The sequence below is a fragment of the Miniopterus schreibersii genome, assembly GCF_964146895.1.
Source record: "Miniopterus schreibersii genome assembly, chromosome: 12".
NCBI lineage: Eukaryota > Metazoa > Chordata > Mammalia > Chiroptera > Miniopteridae > Miniopterus > Miniopterus schreibersii.
Window position 1 is genome coordinate 70098125 of NC_138112.1, and position 16408 is coordinate 70114532.

Here is a 16408-nt window from a genome sequence, read left to right on the forward strand (position 1 = left end):
CCCCAAGGTTCTGGGTTGTAGCACACCTATTCTAATAGGAGACCAGGGGCAAGAGTGGAGTGATGGGGAGAGAGTAGTAGGAGAGGAGGTCAGATAATTAAATGATAATCATCTAAGGCCTTTTTGGCCTTTTATTCTGAAATAGTCTTGTTTTTAAGCAGAGGAGTGTTATTATGTGATAACACTTTTTAAAAAATGGCTTGATTGGGTATTTTCATACAATAAGTTACACCATTTTTAAGAGTACAATTTGACATTTTGATTGTGTAACATCACCACAATCAGGATATAGAACATTTTTATCACCCCAAAAAGCCCTGTGCTGCTTTGCAGTTAACCCCTCCAGTCCCTGGTTAATTCTTAGTCTTCATCTACCTATCTATATCTTTGGTATTAGTATTTTGACACAGGTGACGACTATGCTCCTTAACTCTTAACTCATTTGACTTCCAGGACACAGCACTCTTGGTTTTCCTACCTTCTCAATTTCCTCTGCTGATTCCTCTCTCTCTCTGACCTCTTGATTTTGGAGGTTCTGTAGTTCAGATCTTGGTCTTTGGTGATCCTGTGGATTCAAATGCCATTCTGTATAAAAAAATTCCCAATTTACATCACCAGTTCAGATCTTTCCCCAAACTCCAGATTCATATCCTACTTCCCATTTGACACTTTTGCTTGGATGTCTGATATTTCAAGCACAACTTGTATAAAACTGAACTTCTGGTCCCCCCATCACCGGTACCCTTCCCCCATCTAAGGTGATGGCAACTCCATCTTCAGTCACTCTGGCCAAAAATCTTGGGGGCTATACCCACATTCAGTCCATTAGGAAATCTTGTTGGTTTCTCACAATCTCCCTGACTGTCAGCACCCTAGTAAGAGCCACCATCATCTCTCACCTGGCTTTCCTAAGTTCTTTCCTAATTGATCTCCCTGCTTCTACATTGTCTACCATCTATTCACTATATAGCAGACAGAGTGATCCTTAAAAACAGAAATCAGATAATGTCACAGCTACCTCCCACCCCCAGGCTTTTCTTTTTTAATTGAATTTATTGGGGTGACATTGGTTAAAATTACATAGGTTTCAGGGGTACAATCAATTCTATAATGTATTATATATATATTGTACTGTGTTCACCACCACAAGTCAGGTCTTCTTCCATCACCATTTATCCCTTCTTTACCCTCTCCTATCTCCTTCCACCCGCTTACCCCTGGGCTTTTCATTCAGACTAAAAGAGTCCATGGACAAACTTGTAAAGCCCTTTGTAATCACCCCTCCTCTTAGCTCTATGATTTTATCCTACTCTCTTTTGCTCACTCAGCTTCAGCCACACTATACTGGATAGATTTTTTGTAGATCTATTGAAGACACGCCAGGCCCCTCCTCCCTTAGAATTTGCACCAGCTATTCCTTTAAATAGTCCAACAGCAGATTTGGGTTTTCAAGGTGAAAAAAAATCTGACAAGTTTTTGGGGCAATAAAAATGAGGCTATGGCTCTATCCTCTCTTCTCTATGCTCCTCTTTAGGTACTATCACCAATTCTTTGAGCTTTAACTACTGTCTAGAGATGAAGATTTCCAAATGTGTATCTCCAGCCCCTGACTTTCTCCTCTATGTTTAAACAAGCTGTGTCTGGTCAGGAGGCCATGAAAGCTTGATACTTGAATATGCACCCATGGTTCCTTCTAATTTGGATAGCCTCCAGTCTCTCCAAACAGGTGTATATAGTTTCTCTTTGAGGACAGTAGTCATCAGTAACTGCTCCTGGTTGTCAAGAGAAAGGGGTGAGAAGAAAAAAACTTGATTATATAAGAAGTGACAGGGAAGACCTCTTGATGTTGCTCTTACAAACATTGGTTGGGTTTTTTCATGTGCTAGAAACTGGACTGCTGCAGTTTTTATATGAAATCACCCCACCCTTTCCTTTAATTTCCCTAAGACCTACAATCCCTAGGCCAGTGATACTGAACATCTTGCAAGATAAGCCCCCCTGCCCACACAAAGAATTATCCAGTCCCACATACCAGTAGTGTCAAGGCTGAAACTTTGTTCTAGGTGATTTTATCAGTTCCTTTGGCTTTGTATACCATTTGAAGTAGTGCTGACCAACACGAAAGTCATAGCCACATACGGTTCTGAGTGTAAAATACCCATGGGATTTCAAAAACATAGTATGAAAAAGAATGTAAAATACTCATTTTTAAATGATTATTATATGTTGAAATGATGTTTTGGATGTATTGAATTAATACATTATTAAAAATAAGTTAATTTTACCTCTTTTTACTTTGCTAAATTGACTATTAGAAGTTTTCAAATCACATGTGGCTTTGCATTTGAGGCTCACAGTATATTTTTGTTGGAGAATGCTGATCTAGATGCCGAAGGCTCAAATTTACATCTCTTGTTCCAAATCTCTCTGCTCAAAGTTCACGGATCCAAAGACCTACAGTATAATGAAACCAGTTTTACCATAGGCTATTTGATACCAAATAAGAGTTAAGTTCTTATGGCATTCTCTTCAGTGTTACAACAGAGTGACCGTGAATGACGATCTGCTATCCTTGAGAGTTCTCCTGGGTTGTCTCAATACATCTCAAGCCTGTTATGTGTCTACCCTCCAGTTATCCCATCCTTTAGGTGGTGTCGCCATCGATGTAGGTGCGCCAGCCATACTCTGAGCAGTCGTTTTTGATTCTGTTTCTCCTTCCCCCATCCATTCTTTAGCATATGTTACTTCAAACGGTGCCACTTCTGTGCCTTGCCACAACCATAGTCAAGACGATACAATCGTCACACAGGACTACTACAGTGGCTGCCTCCTGTCATCTCATTTCCTTCTTCCTTCCCCCCTCCCTCCCCCCCCCCCCCCCCGCGTTCAATTAAATCTCCAGTAGCTGAGGTGATTGTTAACTATAAATCATATGGTCACTCCATAACTTAGAACCTTTCAGCCATGTCCCATCATATTTAAAATAAAAAGCCAATCCCCTACCTTGGCCTTTAGTATTTTGAAATAATCTGGCCTCTACCCACATTCAGGCCTTCCTCATCCATCTCTTTCTAACCACACTGGCCCTCCTTCCAGATCCTTATACCCCAAGTAGTGTCCTGCTTCAAGGCCTAACTGGAAGAACCTTCCCCTAGACCACATTAGGGCTAATTTCTTATCCTTCAGTTCTTAGCTTCAGGATCAAGCATCAGAGTGCCCTTTCTGATTATCTTTTTTTTTTTTTTAAATATATCTTTATTGATTTCATAGAGAGGAAAGGAGAAGGATAGATAGATAGAAACATCAATGATAAGAGTCATTGATCGGCTGCCTCCTGCATGCCCCCTACTGGGGATCGAGCCTGCAACCCGGGCATGTGCCCTGACCCGGGAATTGAACCCCGATCACCTGGGTCCTAAGTTGATGCTCAACCGCTGAGCCACACCCGGCCGGGCTCTGATAATCTCTTAAGTAAATGCTCCTTCCCATTTTCCCCACCAGTTTGTGTATTTTGTGGTAATTTTCCCCAATTTTCTTTTCGCTTACTCTTTTATTGACTAGTCTTTTCCTTACAAAATGTTAAGCTAGGGGTCAGGAAATTGCCCCAGTGCCTGACACAAAACAGGCATTTGATAAAAAATTATATATGGAAGCCACCATTGAATGATGTGCTCCTATTGGGAATATACTACCCTCTGCCCTTGCCCCATCCATTCATTGCCTTAGTAGTCACCAGTCATTCTAGAAACTGAGCGCCAGGTCAGAACTAAGCCGTGGGGTAGGATTCGTGGGTGGCCGCTATTAGGGCTGGAGTCTTGCCCCATCCCGTAGTCTTCAGCAGTCAAGAAAGGCAAAGCTGGTGGAACTGTTTGATAGCCTAGGAGGGCCCTTTAGCTTTGAGATTTGGTGATCCTAAATGCAGAGCTTGAGCAGGTTTGTCTCAAGGTCCCACAGCTGGGCAAGAAACGGAAGGAGGGGGAGCTGGAATCTCTGAAGGACTGAAGAGTGATGACAGCTCTCCTCCCTCGATCTCCTTGCAGAGGTAGTCGTTTTCACGCACCGTTCTTGTCCCTCCGTAGCATTTATCACAGATGTAATTAAGGTTTGCTTCTCTACTAGAACCACACATGTCTCATTCACCATCCAAATCCTGGCTCATAGTAGGAATTCAAATGAATTGAGCTTTTAGTGGGAGAGGCCTCACTGGACTCTGAAATGGTCTGTGAGAAATTTGATCTTGGTAAATAAAAGGGATTTTGTACCCACAACATGCGATTTCTCATGTAAGAGCTGAGGTTTAGAAATACGCTTGTTCCTACTCAGCAGTCTTCTTACATTGCATGAAAACTCCTTTCCCAGTGTTATTTTAAGGGAATGAAAGGATTTTCTAAGGGAAAAACAATTTATGATTCTGCAAGGCTATTTTGCTCCTCGTATAAGAAACTTATTCTACCATCTAAACGGTACTGTCCAATACAGTAGCCACTAGCCACACGTGGTTAAGATTTAAAAAACCAGCTTCTCAGCTTCATTAGCCACATTTCAAGTCCTCAGCAGCCACATGTGGCTAATTATAAAACTTAAAAAAACTCAGTTTCTCAAGCCACAATTTAAATACTTAATAGCTACAAATTGGACAGCACAGATATAGAACATTTCCAACATTACCCAAAGTTTTATTGGACAGTGTTGATGTAGAACTGTTTTGCAGAATCCAAATTTTTTTTTCTCGTTAGAAATCAAGATGTGCTATGTTAAGTTAGCACGGTGGAGGATCAGAGACTTTGGTGAGGCCAGCAAACCTATATATATTTATTTGCTCTGTCGCAGATTAATCACAAGGAAATCCCAGTATCTTTACTTCATTCTCCCTTTTTGTAAAACAGGGACAGTCCTGTCTCCTGCGGGAATGTTGAAGCTAAAATGGGCCTTGTGTACTTCACCACTAGTTGGGAGTGTATGCACTGACAGGTTAACCTCTAGATTATTGCATTCTGCCTCCCCAAAAAGCAGGGGAAATTTTTGCTTCCTTATGTCAGTATTATTTTAAGTATATGTGGGGAAAATGCTATATAATTGTATTCACAGGTAGTCATAATTAAAAAAATTTTTTTATTGATGTTTAAAGAGAGAAGGGAGAGGGAGAAAAACATTGTTGATGTGAGAGCGGAACATTGATTGGCTGCCTCCTGCACACCTGGGCATGTGCCCAGACCGGGAATCAAACCAGCAACCTTTTGGTGCATGGGATGGCGCCCAAACGAGCCACACAGGCCAGTGCAGGTAGTCAGAATTTACATGTCAACATTTTCATATAGGATACAATAAAGTTTAAACCTGGGGATCTAAATAATGGTAATAAGATAAAATGTCTGTAAGTCTTTTCTTAAAAATTAGAGGACACATTTCATTGCAGAATGTTGTCACTGAGAATCATTAATACCCTCACTTTTCTGTTCAAAATATTATGACATTTCTTTTGATCTGTCATAATTCTCTTACTCATTTTAGCCAAAGTCTAATCATCCTAGCAGAATATTAACACCATGGGAAGAGAACTCTTAAAATAGTTCATGTGAATTTAAACACACTATGAAGTCAAATGGAGTCAACCTAATAGGTCCTTGGTGATACTCTGTCTCAACCTTCTCCTGATGCAGGCAGGGTTATCCCTGTGCAGCTTGCTTCTATCTCTACTAACCTGGGTTTGCTAGCCTTTAAACTGGGAAGCGCAGCTCTGGTTATTTAGAAAGGAGAAGCATATTTATCAGTGTCTCAAGATGCTAGCTAACTTCTCTCTACATTTTGCTGAGGATACATTACTTCACTAAATCCTTTCTACAATCTAAATTTCAGACATCGATTCATCTGAATTTTGTAGTTTGAGCACAACTGAGCAAGAACCAGAAGATAATGGTTGTAAGTAACAGTCACATAAACACAAAAAGATACTTGTTAGAAACGTTTATTTGTCAAAATATTAAAAAAAAAAAAAAAAAGTGGGAGGAGTGGAGTAAAACAAGGCTAAATTTCAGCTAATGCTGTACCACGATCACAGGTCAGACATAAACAAAACAAAACAAACAAAACACACCCCCACCCCCACCCCAGTGGTCCTAGCAATTTCAGATTAGCTTCAATGTTAGAGTCCAGAGCTAACAGAGAAGAATAAAAGGTTGCTTGCCACTATGTGGTCATTTTAAAGGGTAAGGAGATGTTGCACGTAGACAGGGAGAAGGGTTCAACTCCTAAGGAAAGCAAGATAAGAGGGGTTCCACTGTACAGGAAAAAGGGGATGCCAGCATAATCCTTACCTAGGGCTGCTTAGAGGCTGAGAACATAAGGAATAGTGTGAAAATCTACAGACACTTGTATAAGGAGGAAAGAAAAGTCAACTTAGAAGAATTAAATTAAGAAAGAAAACATAGTTGGTCACAAATTCCTTTGTTTACTGAAACATGAAGCAATGGAAACATCCCGGCAAAGGGGACCGCGCGAAGCAAGTTCTCATATATGACCGCAGCCCGAGGGTTCAGTCCGCAATTATCCTACCTGAAAGAGAGCACAACACAAGACGCTTACACAATGCCTGGAGAGCAGCTGGGCTCCGAGTGCAAGGGCCCGGGTCCTGTCCTGTATTCCAGGGGGGAAAGAACAAAGAACAAAACAAAACCAAGTCAGATTGGATCGAACCTATCCCATGTAATCACCCAGGACTCATTATGACTATGTAGGAATCTGCTTATAGCTACAACAGAACAAGAAGCAATCTATCTGGAAGACTGCTGTGTTGGTGATAAGTATGTATTTCTCATTTTTTTATCCATCTTTTAGGCAAGACAACCTCTGTGATACAAGGCTACTGCTACTATACTAAAGGGCATACAGATATTAAGAACTGTAATTTTATTTTGGAGTCCAGGAAAAGCAGAAGATGCCAAGATCTAAAATATGGCCAACTGCACTATTTATTCTGAATTTGTTTCATTTTAATCTTTCACAGTAAACAAGTTTTCAAAGGTAACAATCACAAAGGGTATCAAGGAGTGTTTATTTACCCTCCAATATACCTACATGCCATAGTCATAGATTCAGAGCCATAATTCTAGTAGTTCCCCTAATTGACCACATCTCCCTTCTCAAATCAAAAGAAGAAATCCTAAAATTCTCTAATTCTTCCATTGATGATGGAAGCTCCAGACACCAATGGCTGGGGGGGAAAAAAAAGTTAACTCACACCAAGCTCCTCTACTTATTACAGACAAAGGGCCAAATCTTGGTCTTGATCTGTGCCAATCGACTTCAAAAGCTGTGACGTTCTTGAATCAGTTCTGCTAGGGTGAGACCCGAATTTGTATCCCCAACAGTTCTGGAGTATTTCATCCTGGCAGCCTCATTAACATCAGGCTCCTGGGACTGCAACCAACTCAGGGTTATTCAGTCCATTTGAGGTTCACACCTGGAAGGTAAGTTTCTTTAAAAGTCATCACTAAAAAGAGGTTAGTTGAACAACCACTGCTTGCACTCAAAATTCACTTTTAAATACCTAGGCAATACCCTTTAAAGACCACGTATACTAATTTTAATATTTAACTTTGAAACATTCAAAAGAAATATGAGTTATCTGATAGATACCACCACCTTACTTTATAGGCATGTCCCACTTCATGACAGATTCAGCTGCATTAGAAGTAAAAATTCATGGCAAACCACACAAATTGTAAGGTTACCCATTTCATGCACATGAACACACACTGCTACACAATGGTCATAAGGATATCACTTGCCACAAGTTCATGCCATATTTGCTTCTCACTATGAAAAAGGGCTAATTCCTATTACTTTGCTTTCTTCTAAACATATACCAAAGGGATAAGTTAGGAACCCTGGAAACTCAGTGGTAACTAAGTTTAACTTTGCTAGTAGGCCTCCCATTCACGTGATTCTCAATTTCAAGGTACAAGGAAAACCATGAGAATAGAAAGTTGTCATGATACCATTTCCACTTGGATGAAGTGATTTATCAATCTCTAGATACACCTACCCTTGCCATTCTAACATCTTTGGCATACATTTCTGAATTAGGAAAAATTAAATTTCCAGGGTCACCACCAGTGGGATTTTACACACATCAAAAAGTTACCTTTTATCTAGTTCCTTAAATGTTCCTCAAACAAAAAAAACAAAAATTGCTGGAAAAAGAGGGAAGCCTCAGGCTCTACATGACAGCATCATTGGCTATGCAGAGATACAGCTTACGTGCCCATGTAGAATGAGATGCTCCGGACTGCTAATAAGGGAAGGACATCATGGGACAGTGGCATCAAAACATTCAGCTTTCAAGCAAGTGTCTTATAACTAAACACCTAAAATTTATAGAACTTTGGCTTATAGCTACATATTAGAAGAGTTTTCTCTGATAAAGGCTAATGACCTAAGTAGTTTTATTATCCAATTAAAAGTCTAAAGTTATAGTTAAAATTCTCACTGCGACATTATTAACTCCTGAACCTGGTCTCTTCAGCTTATACCACAGTGACTTCAGTGGAAAGAGAATAGGTTTAGGAGTCAGCCAGGCCTGAGTACGAATTCTGACTCTACCTCTCAATTACCAGATGACTTCAGGCAAAGTACTTAACCTTTCTGAGGCTTAGTTCCCTTCTCTGTAAAACAGAACATATTTTAAAGGCTTACTGTGTAGATTAAATGATATGACATATACAGAAGGCACTCAACAAATGTTAGTTCTCTTAACTATGTGTCTGTAACCCAGATCTGCTTACACTTGATGAAAGAACAATATTCTCACTAACGAGCTGAGTTTGTTCTCAGAAGGAACAAGATGGTTGGAGTCATATACTAAAACCTCAACAGGCCAAATGAGCCTCCAGCTTAAACTAGAGAAATATTTAAGACTATCATGTAATTTATACCTTTGGGATACTAATGTCCTGATAGCAAACAGGTGGCTTGAGAAAAGACAGCAAGAGACAGCAAGCATGGGTCTCTTTCAAAGGAACAAAATGGAATCTCTTAACCACACCCACCCCACTCTCACCTCCAGTTCTTAAAAGGCTGAGTACCGCGCTCGGTCCACATACTGCTCCCGCTCATACCGGGCCATGTCATACAGAGAATTCCGTGCAGCTGCGGAAGCCTGAGACAGCTCACTCTCTGGCCCATAACCGTAGCCCTCTCCAACTGTGGGGAGCACAGCTGCAGCACGACGAAGGGGGCTCCTGTCCCTTCCATAATAGGAGGAAGTGGTGGCAGCGGCAGCAGCCATAGCAGCTGAGGTGGCAGCAGCACCTGAGTTCGGCAACAGGTGTCTGTCGTAGGGATCAACAGAAGTGGAGTTGAGGTGACTGGTCACAGCTGCATTCTGGACTTGAGGCAGATGGGACATGGTCTGCTCTGCGTAGTTGTACGCAGAAGCTGCTGCTGCTGCTGCCACTGCCTCATAAGAGCGGACCCGGTAACGCTTATAGTAGTCGAGTGCTCCATATGCATCGTTGTAATACATGGATTCCCCGTAGCCCATGGTGTAAGGTGTGCGCACGGCTCCGTATTGTTCATTATACTGCTCAGTAAAGTCTGCCACACGACCTGTACGATCTACTGGGCACTCTTTAGACCAGTGCCCCTCTTTCCCACACCGATAGCAGCCGCTCTGGTCTCCCATCCCAGGGGCAGTCCGAAGGCGGCTTGTGGACAACTGCACGTGCATTCGTTTGCCTTGAGGGAATAGATACAAGATTTATTTTAACTCACTGACATTCTTTGTTCTCCCCGAAAGTAAACTAGTTGGCACAGGACACACATACATACACACGCTCGAGACCCTGTTTCAGCAACCCCTCCCAAAGCAGTTAAAAGTGAAGTTTTAATATAGGTAAGAGCTAGAAAATGAGTCCTCAGAGACCAGTCAATACTTTCTTACACCAGGATAACCGGATTCCCTCCTACTTCTGTCTCCACAACTTTCCTTTTCCCCCTCAAACACAGAAACTGAAAGTTTCCACTACCAGGACTGAGATATTTTAATGATTCAAACCTGCCAATTTTTCCAAATCAAATATCCAACAAAACCTCAGTTATGCTAGATTTGGAAAGTATCTTACCGACCTCTCCCTGATTTACTCAGGGCCACATTGAGCCTGAGCATTTCCTGCAGCTTAAAAACCACAGTAAACTTCTATCCATCTTGTTTCCTCCAGCCATTACTGCGGGTGTTCACAGAAGGCTATGTTAGGCACACAAATCATACCTGGCTCATCATATGCTTTACCTAGAAGTTATAAGACCCTCCAGATTTCAACCCCACCCTCACTTTTTTCAGCAAAGGTGAATCCATGCTTACTGTGGAAAACAACTTGACCAAGGTCTCTCAACAGCAAGAATGTGATGTTGAAGCGGTACTGGTTTCTTAGAGACAATGTGCACCCATGTAATGAAATGATTACATTTCATCCTGCCATGTAGTTTACGATCCTTTACAGGGGATTATCTACTTGTTAGAAAAATGCAGCATTTGTCTAAAGTCCTCTGGACATCCATACAAACAAGCCACATCCAGGGAACAACCAGCACAAAGGAACAGCTAAGAGAAGAAACAATCTTCGCCCTGGGTTTGTGTACGACCAAGCCCAGGCACCCTTACTGATGAAAGCCTCCAAGGTCTTTAAAAGCAGTTTGAGAAAAGTATTTTTGGCACTATTTAGTCCCAAACTGCCTAAGACTTTGGAGATCAAGTCAATGCTTTTCAAATTGTAGCTAAAACGCTGCCAGTATACACGTAGGAAACGGGCTTTGCATCACTCGTAAGGGCTGCTCAGAACAAATCCCCCCTCCGCGATCAGCACGTTGCTCTCTCTTTGACAGACCTTGTTCTGGATGCAGTTATGCGATAGGAGGCCTCGTGCTCCACCATCCTGTTGGAAACAGCCCGATTCAGGACGGCAGCCAGAACAGCGCCATGCACTGACCCTGAGAGGGGAGCGGGTTAGTGCAGTAATATCACTTTAGTCAAACTCATTTTTGCCCAATGTCTAAGATTTCTACCACCCCAGTTTCCAGTAGTTGCTGCCTCTAACTTAAAACCCAGAAACAAAGGTACTCAGGTTTTTACTTCTAGCTGCTAGCAGACAGGCAGCATCCACTATCAACACTGATATAGTCAACAGATAAACAAATGGCAATAATTCTCTGAAAGCAGCATTTAGCCATCCCACTGTTTTCAGAGATTTAAATACTCTTATTCTAATTCTTAGAAGTTAAGGGCCACATGCTAACTATGCATAGAACAGAAACACAGATTTTGCCCCAATTTATATCGCAAATGTAGAGTTCACTGTAATTTAGACTGGAGGATTACAAATTACTTGTCTTTCAACCATACATGATGACATTAATTTGTGTGACAGACACAAACTGTGCTCCAATTCTGAAGTCAGAGTAACCATGACAATCTAAAAAGCAGCCAATGTAGGTGACTTAGAAGTACATTTTTAAGGAAAAAAATCTGCAGTGTAACTTGCTCTTTACTTTTGTAGATTTTGGGTGCTTTTTTTTAAGAAACAAAACCTAGTGATTTTTCTTTGTTGTTTCTGTTACTACATCCAGTGTTTTATTCCTGCTTTAAAGATTGCAACTTCTAAATTTATAAACATCTATGGCAAAATCTACCTCTTGTAGTAACTGTGAAAAGAACTTAGGTACAATTTTTTTTACCTAGAACTAAAAAGATCTATAACAGAAGTGATAGGTTTTCCCCCACACAATCTTCCCAAAGAGTGTAACTATGCTTTTAATTTAAATCCCCTAAAGTTATTATAATAATTGAAAAATACTGTACTTCTCTATTACCTTAAGGAACTAGGGCAAAAAAAACCTGAAGAAAATGAAACTCTACCTCTCTCCTACACTTGGAGAGGCCAAAAACTAAAAGATTTTCTGAGGCCTTCAAAAGTTACTGAAATGCACTGCCAACATTTTCCAGAAAACTAGCCCACTAAGTGTTTTCTTCTGAAATCTGGAACAGAAAAGAGTATTAAAATACTGAGGTGGGCAACTTGGGGTCCTAACTGCTGAACTCCTATCACGTGTCAGGATCCAGAAGGCTGCGGATATAACCGACATTCAACAGTACTTCAATTTAATACTTGTTTACATATTCGGGGGGGGGGGGACACACACAAAACACCTTAACTCTTAAATATCATTCCCAATTCAGCTGTCTGAACTGTTATTTGGGAAGGCTTCTTTAGGGTTTTCCAAAGCAAATTATTTGCTAACTCAATAGGGGTTCAGTACACTGCTGCTTGTGGAGAGGAAACAGGTCCTGAAAGACGCAGGTAAGCTCAGATTCTGCTGCTTCCTTTCAGAAGTCAAGGCTGAAGCCTAAATGGCAGTCATTAACATATAAAGATTCAAAAGATGCCTAAAGTGGCATTCTTAAGAGGCCACCTTCATTAGATACCTGAAAAGGATTTATAAAAAAATGTGATAAATTGGTATCTGGGTTGCATTTTCTGTAAAACTGCAACTTATTATCCAATGCTAACTTTCTCTTGTCATCTGGTGGAAAAAAAGCTGGTTATAAAAATATCTATGTGTGTAACTCAGAGTCGAGTGCTTTCTCCAGAGGAGTTAGGCTAAGAACATGAAAACCAAATAAAGGATTTTTCTTTTCCAGTGATAACATTTTACAAAATCTTATAGATCATGCGTTACTCAAATATCCACTTCCTAAAGTAATTAACCTGCTTTATTAAAACAAACATTCCTCCCAAACTCCCCACAATTAACTGACTTCCATACACATATTTTTAACCCTATCCCTTTATTCAATTGCATGTTAAAGAGGTAAGGACAGGCAATATTATACTGCTAGACTATCTCTGCAGTTTGTACCTGACTTTAACTGCATTCTTTTTATATTTTGCTTGTTACCTGTCAAGAGAGAACCCCCATTTCTCTCTGCCACTGTCCATTCATGATTCCCTCCCCTATCAAATGACAATAATAAAGAATATTTTTAAAGCTGTCTGAAGTGCAATAGCTTTCCAAGATAAAATAAAAACAAATATCTAAGAATAGCTATCCCATTTTAAGTTAGTTTCTAACCATAACAGAAACACACTCGTGAACAGCACTCACCTTTCACCAGATAGTGTTTTACTGTCAAAACCCTTTCACATCTATACCTCATTCTAGCCTTACTCTACCATCCTGTGAGGGAGGCACTACAGGGATCATTAACTCTGTTTTATAAGTGGAAAGATGAAGCACAGAGAGATTAAAACACTTGTCCAAGTCATACAACTAGTTAATGGTAGCAAGTATCTACGACTTTTGCCCTTAGCTTTAAAGAGCAGCTAAAGGCCAGGGCACCACTGGCTGTCACCAGAGATATTCAATGCCCTATCTGCAATCTCCACTATTTGCAAACTTTCTTACCCTTTTCTGATCAACATTTCTTCCATTTCTTTTGTTTTCTAGATTTAGCAGTGGACCCTTAAGTACTTCTTAACAACCCTTTCACTGGCACTCAGACAAAAAATGTTACTTTATGACCCTGAAAAGTGGCTGTAGATGTGTGGTCCAGGATGATACTGTCAACAAAAACACTGTAGAACAGCACTGTCCAATGGAACTTTCTATGATTATGAAAGTGCTGCACTAATATAGCAGCCACTCACCTCATGTGCCTTCTGCATGCTTGCAATGTGTGCAGTACAACTGAGAAATTAATTTTAAATTTTATTTAATTTCAATTTAATAGCTACCTATGGCTAGTGGCTGGCTACCATATTAGACAGTACAGTTCTAGATCTCCTGTGGTATTAATAACAACATATGTACCTTTATGACTGGTATAAATAACAAGTTATTTACTAGAATATCTTACTGGAATCTTCTCAGAAGCAGGACCATCATTCTCATTCAATCTAATTATTTTAGAATTTCTTTCCCTTAGGATTAAATAATAGGTGAAGAAGAGACAGTTTTGACTTACGGTGGTTTTGATTTTATGATGGTGTGAAAGCAACATGCGTTCAGTAGAAACTGTATTTCAAATTTTGATCTTTTCCCAGGCTAGCAATACGTGGGCAATACTCTTGTGATGCTGGCAGTGGCGCCCCAGCCCCAGCTCCCAGCCAGCCATGTGATCACGAGGGCAAACAAACGATACTCTAGTCTATAGTGTACTATCAAATGCATTTTCAACTTAATGATATTTTCAACTTATGATGAGTTTATCAGGACATAACCCTATCGTGTTGAGGAGAATCTGTAGCCCATGGCATGGTTTTTGGCTCTGCTTGAGTTTAACAAATTTGAGCACTCAACACATTGTATGCGGGAAAGGTATTTATACGTTTTACGTTGACTGGTAGTAGAGCGCGCGATAAAAACTACCCGCAAACAATGTGTTAAAAGATACTCCCCCAAATCCAGATTCACCACCCAGATTTATAACATAGGGATTCCTCCAAATGTCTTTGTTCCTCTCACCCACCACAACCATCAACTATGGTAGTAAAGAGTGTAACTCCTACACATTTAACCCCTCAAACATAAGGCTTCCTGGTCATAAAAAAAAACAGCAGGTAAGCAACAGACCTTTACCCTCCCTCCTCCCATGAGGTACTCGTGCCCAGGCAGGTTAAACTTCCAACAGCACTGAAATGAGTGAAGCCTGAAAGGTAAAGTAACCCATGGTTTGTGATTCTACTCAGTTGTTGACAATCTGAAGAGGATTTGGCAGATCTCAAAAGGGAGTGCTTAAGAACAAATGGCAAACATACAATCTCCCTACGATTTCCAGCCCAAATAGAATGGGAAGCACCAGCCCACCAGCCCCATGGTCCTGTGTTCTCACCTCTGTCTTGAGCTAGACCCCACTCAGTTCTGCCACCCAGACCCCAGAGCAGTTCACCTTGAAACTCTGTGTTGTCAAGGCCCCTGATGGCCTCCACCGCATCCTCTGCCCGCTCCATGTGTACGAAGGCATAATCTTTCACGATGTCACATTCGATGACTGGACCGTACTCCTCAAACTTGGCCCGAAGCTCTTGGTTGGTACAGGTGGGACTGATGTTGCCCACATGCAACTTTGTGGAGGTTTTGCTCTTATTCTTGCTGGCCTCCACGTTGATGTTCACCCCGTGCAGCTTGTAGTGGTGCAGGTTGCGTATGGCATCTTCTGCCGCTGTCTTGTCCTCTATGTGCACAAAGCCGTAGTTCTTAATGATGTCACATTCCAGCACCTTCCCATACTGCTCGAAGAGTGTGCGGATCTCCTGCTCTGTGGCCTCCCGGGGCAGGTTTCCGATGAACAGCTTCACCATCCTGACGAGAGCCTGAGAGAGAGGAAACGATTTCCAAAAGTTAGGGGCGCAGCGGGCAATCTCAGTGCGTTGCCTTTGGATAAATCCTCCACAGAAGTTCTTGGCACCTTCAAGACCCTCACGCAGGCATCCGTTATTTTTCCTCAGTAGAGGGAGAAAGGTCTGCTCGTAAGTAATGGTGTGAGCTGCGAGTGGCATGCAAACCGGAGGTCGGGGGTCAGCTCGCGCTGCATTCTCCATCATCTCCATGAAATGAGGCGCACTTAAGTAACAGGTTTAGCTGTTCCGCATCTTATTAAAATACCCTTTGGGGGGGCAGGAAAGAGAAGAGCCCAAGCCAGAGGGAAGAGCCGTACATTTTGGAGGGAAATCTGTGTACCTCTCCTCCCTGAGGTTTCACCTTTCAAGATGCTCTAAGAATAAAAAGGCCCCCTTGGCACCATTCCGGGACACCCCCCCTCAGCAGCCCAACCTCCAGCTCCTTCCCCCCCAACAAAGACTCGACCCGACCCCTGCCCCGCCCCCTCCGGAGACCCGGACCCGCCTCCCTCCCGTTGTCTTCCTCAGACCTCTTCCAGAGACACCCAAGCCCGGGGCCGTGTCCGTCCGTCGAGGCCCGTCCCGGCCCGCCCCAGCCCGCCCTCCGTCTCCCCACGTACCCACAAGACCCCCTCGTACCTCCGGGTGGCGGCGGCGGTGGCAGCGGCTCCCGCGTCAGAGAGAACCCCACAAAATGGCGAAAGCCGCTCGAGCCTCGGCGCGACCCGGCCCTTTCTCGCGCGCCAGCTCACGCACGCGCGAGTGCGCGCTGCCTCTCTCCTCCCCCTCGCGGGAGCCGGGCGGCCAATCCCACGGCCGCATGTAAATGACTGCCCCCGGCTCGGCTCCCAGCCACCCTGACACGGGGGCGGGGCCAGCTGGTGACGGCGCAACGGACCCGCGGTCAGCCCGCCCCCAGCCCCGACTAGCCAATCACCACCGTGGAACGGGCCGTGGCGGGGAGGGGGGTCGGTGCTCCAGCGTCGGAAGGGCTCCGGACGCCACCGCTGCCTTGG

General features: G+C 42.5%; 2 protein-coding genes across 9 annotated transcripts in view; one reads left to right on the forward strand and one right to left on the reverse strand.

The window, feature by feature from the left end:
• The window catches only part of LOC308565459 (RNA-binding protein 14), a 41722-nt gene extending 34665 nt beyond the window's left edge, over positions 1 to 7057 (forward strand). Inside the window, exons 3-4 of the mRNA XM_081154660.1 lie at positions 5857 to 5919; positions 6835 to 7057. Of these exons, the coding sequence (XP_081010786.1) occupies positions 5857 to 5919; positions 6835 to 6977 (206 nt within the window). The 3' untranslated portion in view covers positions 6978 to 7057. The remainder of the gene's footprint in view (positions 1 to 5856; positions 5920 to 6834) is intronic.
• On the reverse strand, positions 5950 to 16166 carry RBM4B (RNA binding motif protein 4B). Of its 8 annotated transcripts, XR_014000047.1 has the most exons (6): positions 16032 to 16153; positions 14942 to 15365; positions 10884 to 10986; positions 9059 to 9735; positions 7238 to 7459; positions 5950 to 6633 (listed from the first exon to the last, which is right to left on the reverse strand). XR_014000047.1 is itself a non-coding variant. In XM_081154664.1 (4 exons), the coding sequence occupies exons 2-3, from the start codon at positions 15351 to 15353 to the stop codon at positions 9068 to 9070; spliced, it is 1080 nt and encodes a 359-aa protein (XP_081010790.1). In that variant the 5' UTR covers positions 15354 to 15365; positions 16032 to 16153; the 3' UTR covers positions 5950 to 6552; positions 9059 to 9067. The 8 variants fall into 8 exon arrangements, 5 of the variants coding, with proteins under 5 accessions (XP_081010790.1, XP_081010792.1, XP_081010794.1 ...); XR_014000045.1 differs by lacking the exon at positions 7238 to 7459 and having other exon boundaries at positions 5950 to 6552; positions 16032 to 16156; XR_014000046.1 differs by lacking the exon at positions 10884 to 10986.
• Between the last annotated feature and the right edge of the window lie 242 nt (positions 16167 to 16408).

Bases quoted from the DNA above. Each gene is read 5' to 3' on its own strand.
- RBM4B (XM_081154664.1), bottom strand. From the start codon at position 15,353: ATGGTGAAGCTGTTCATCGGAAACCTGCCCCGGGAGGCCACAGAGCAG. The intron at 9,736-14,941 runs GTGAACTGCTCT...TATTCCCTCAAG, and splicing joins TGACAACACAGAGTTTCAAG to GCAAACGAATGCACGTGCAG.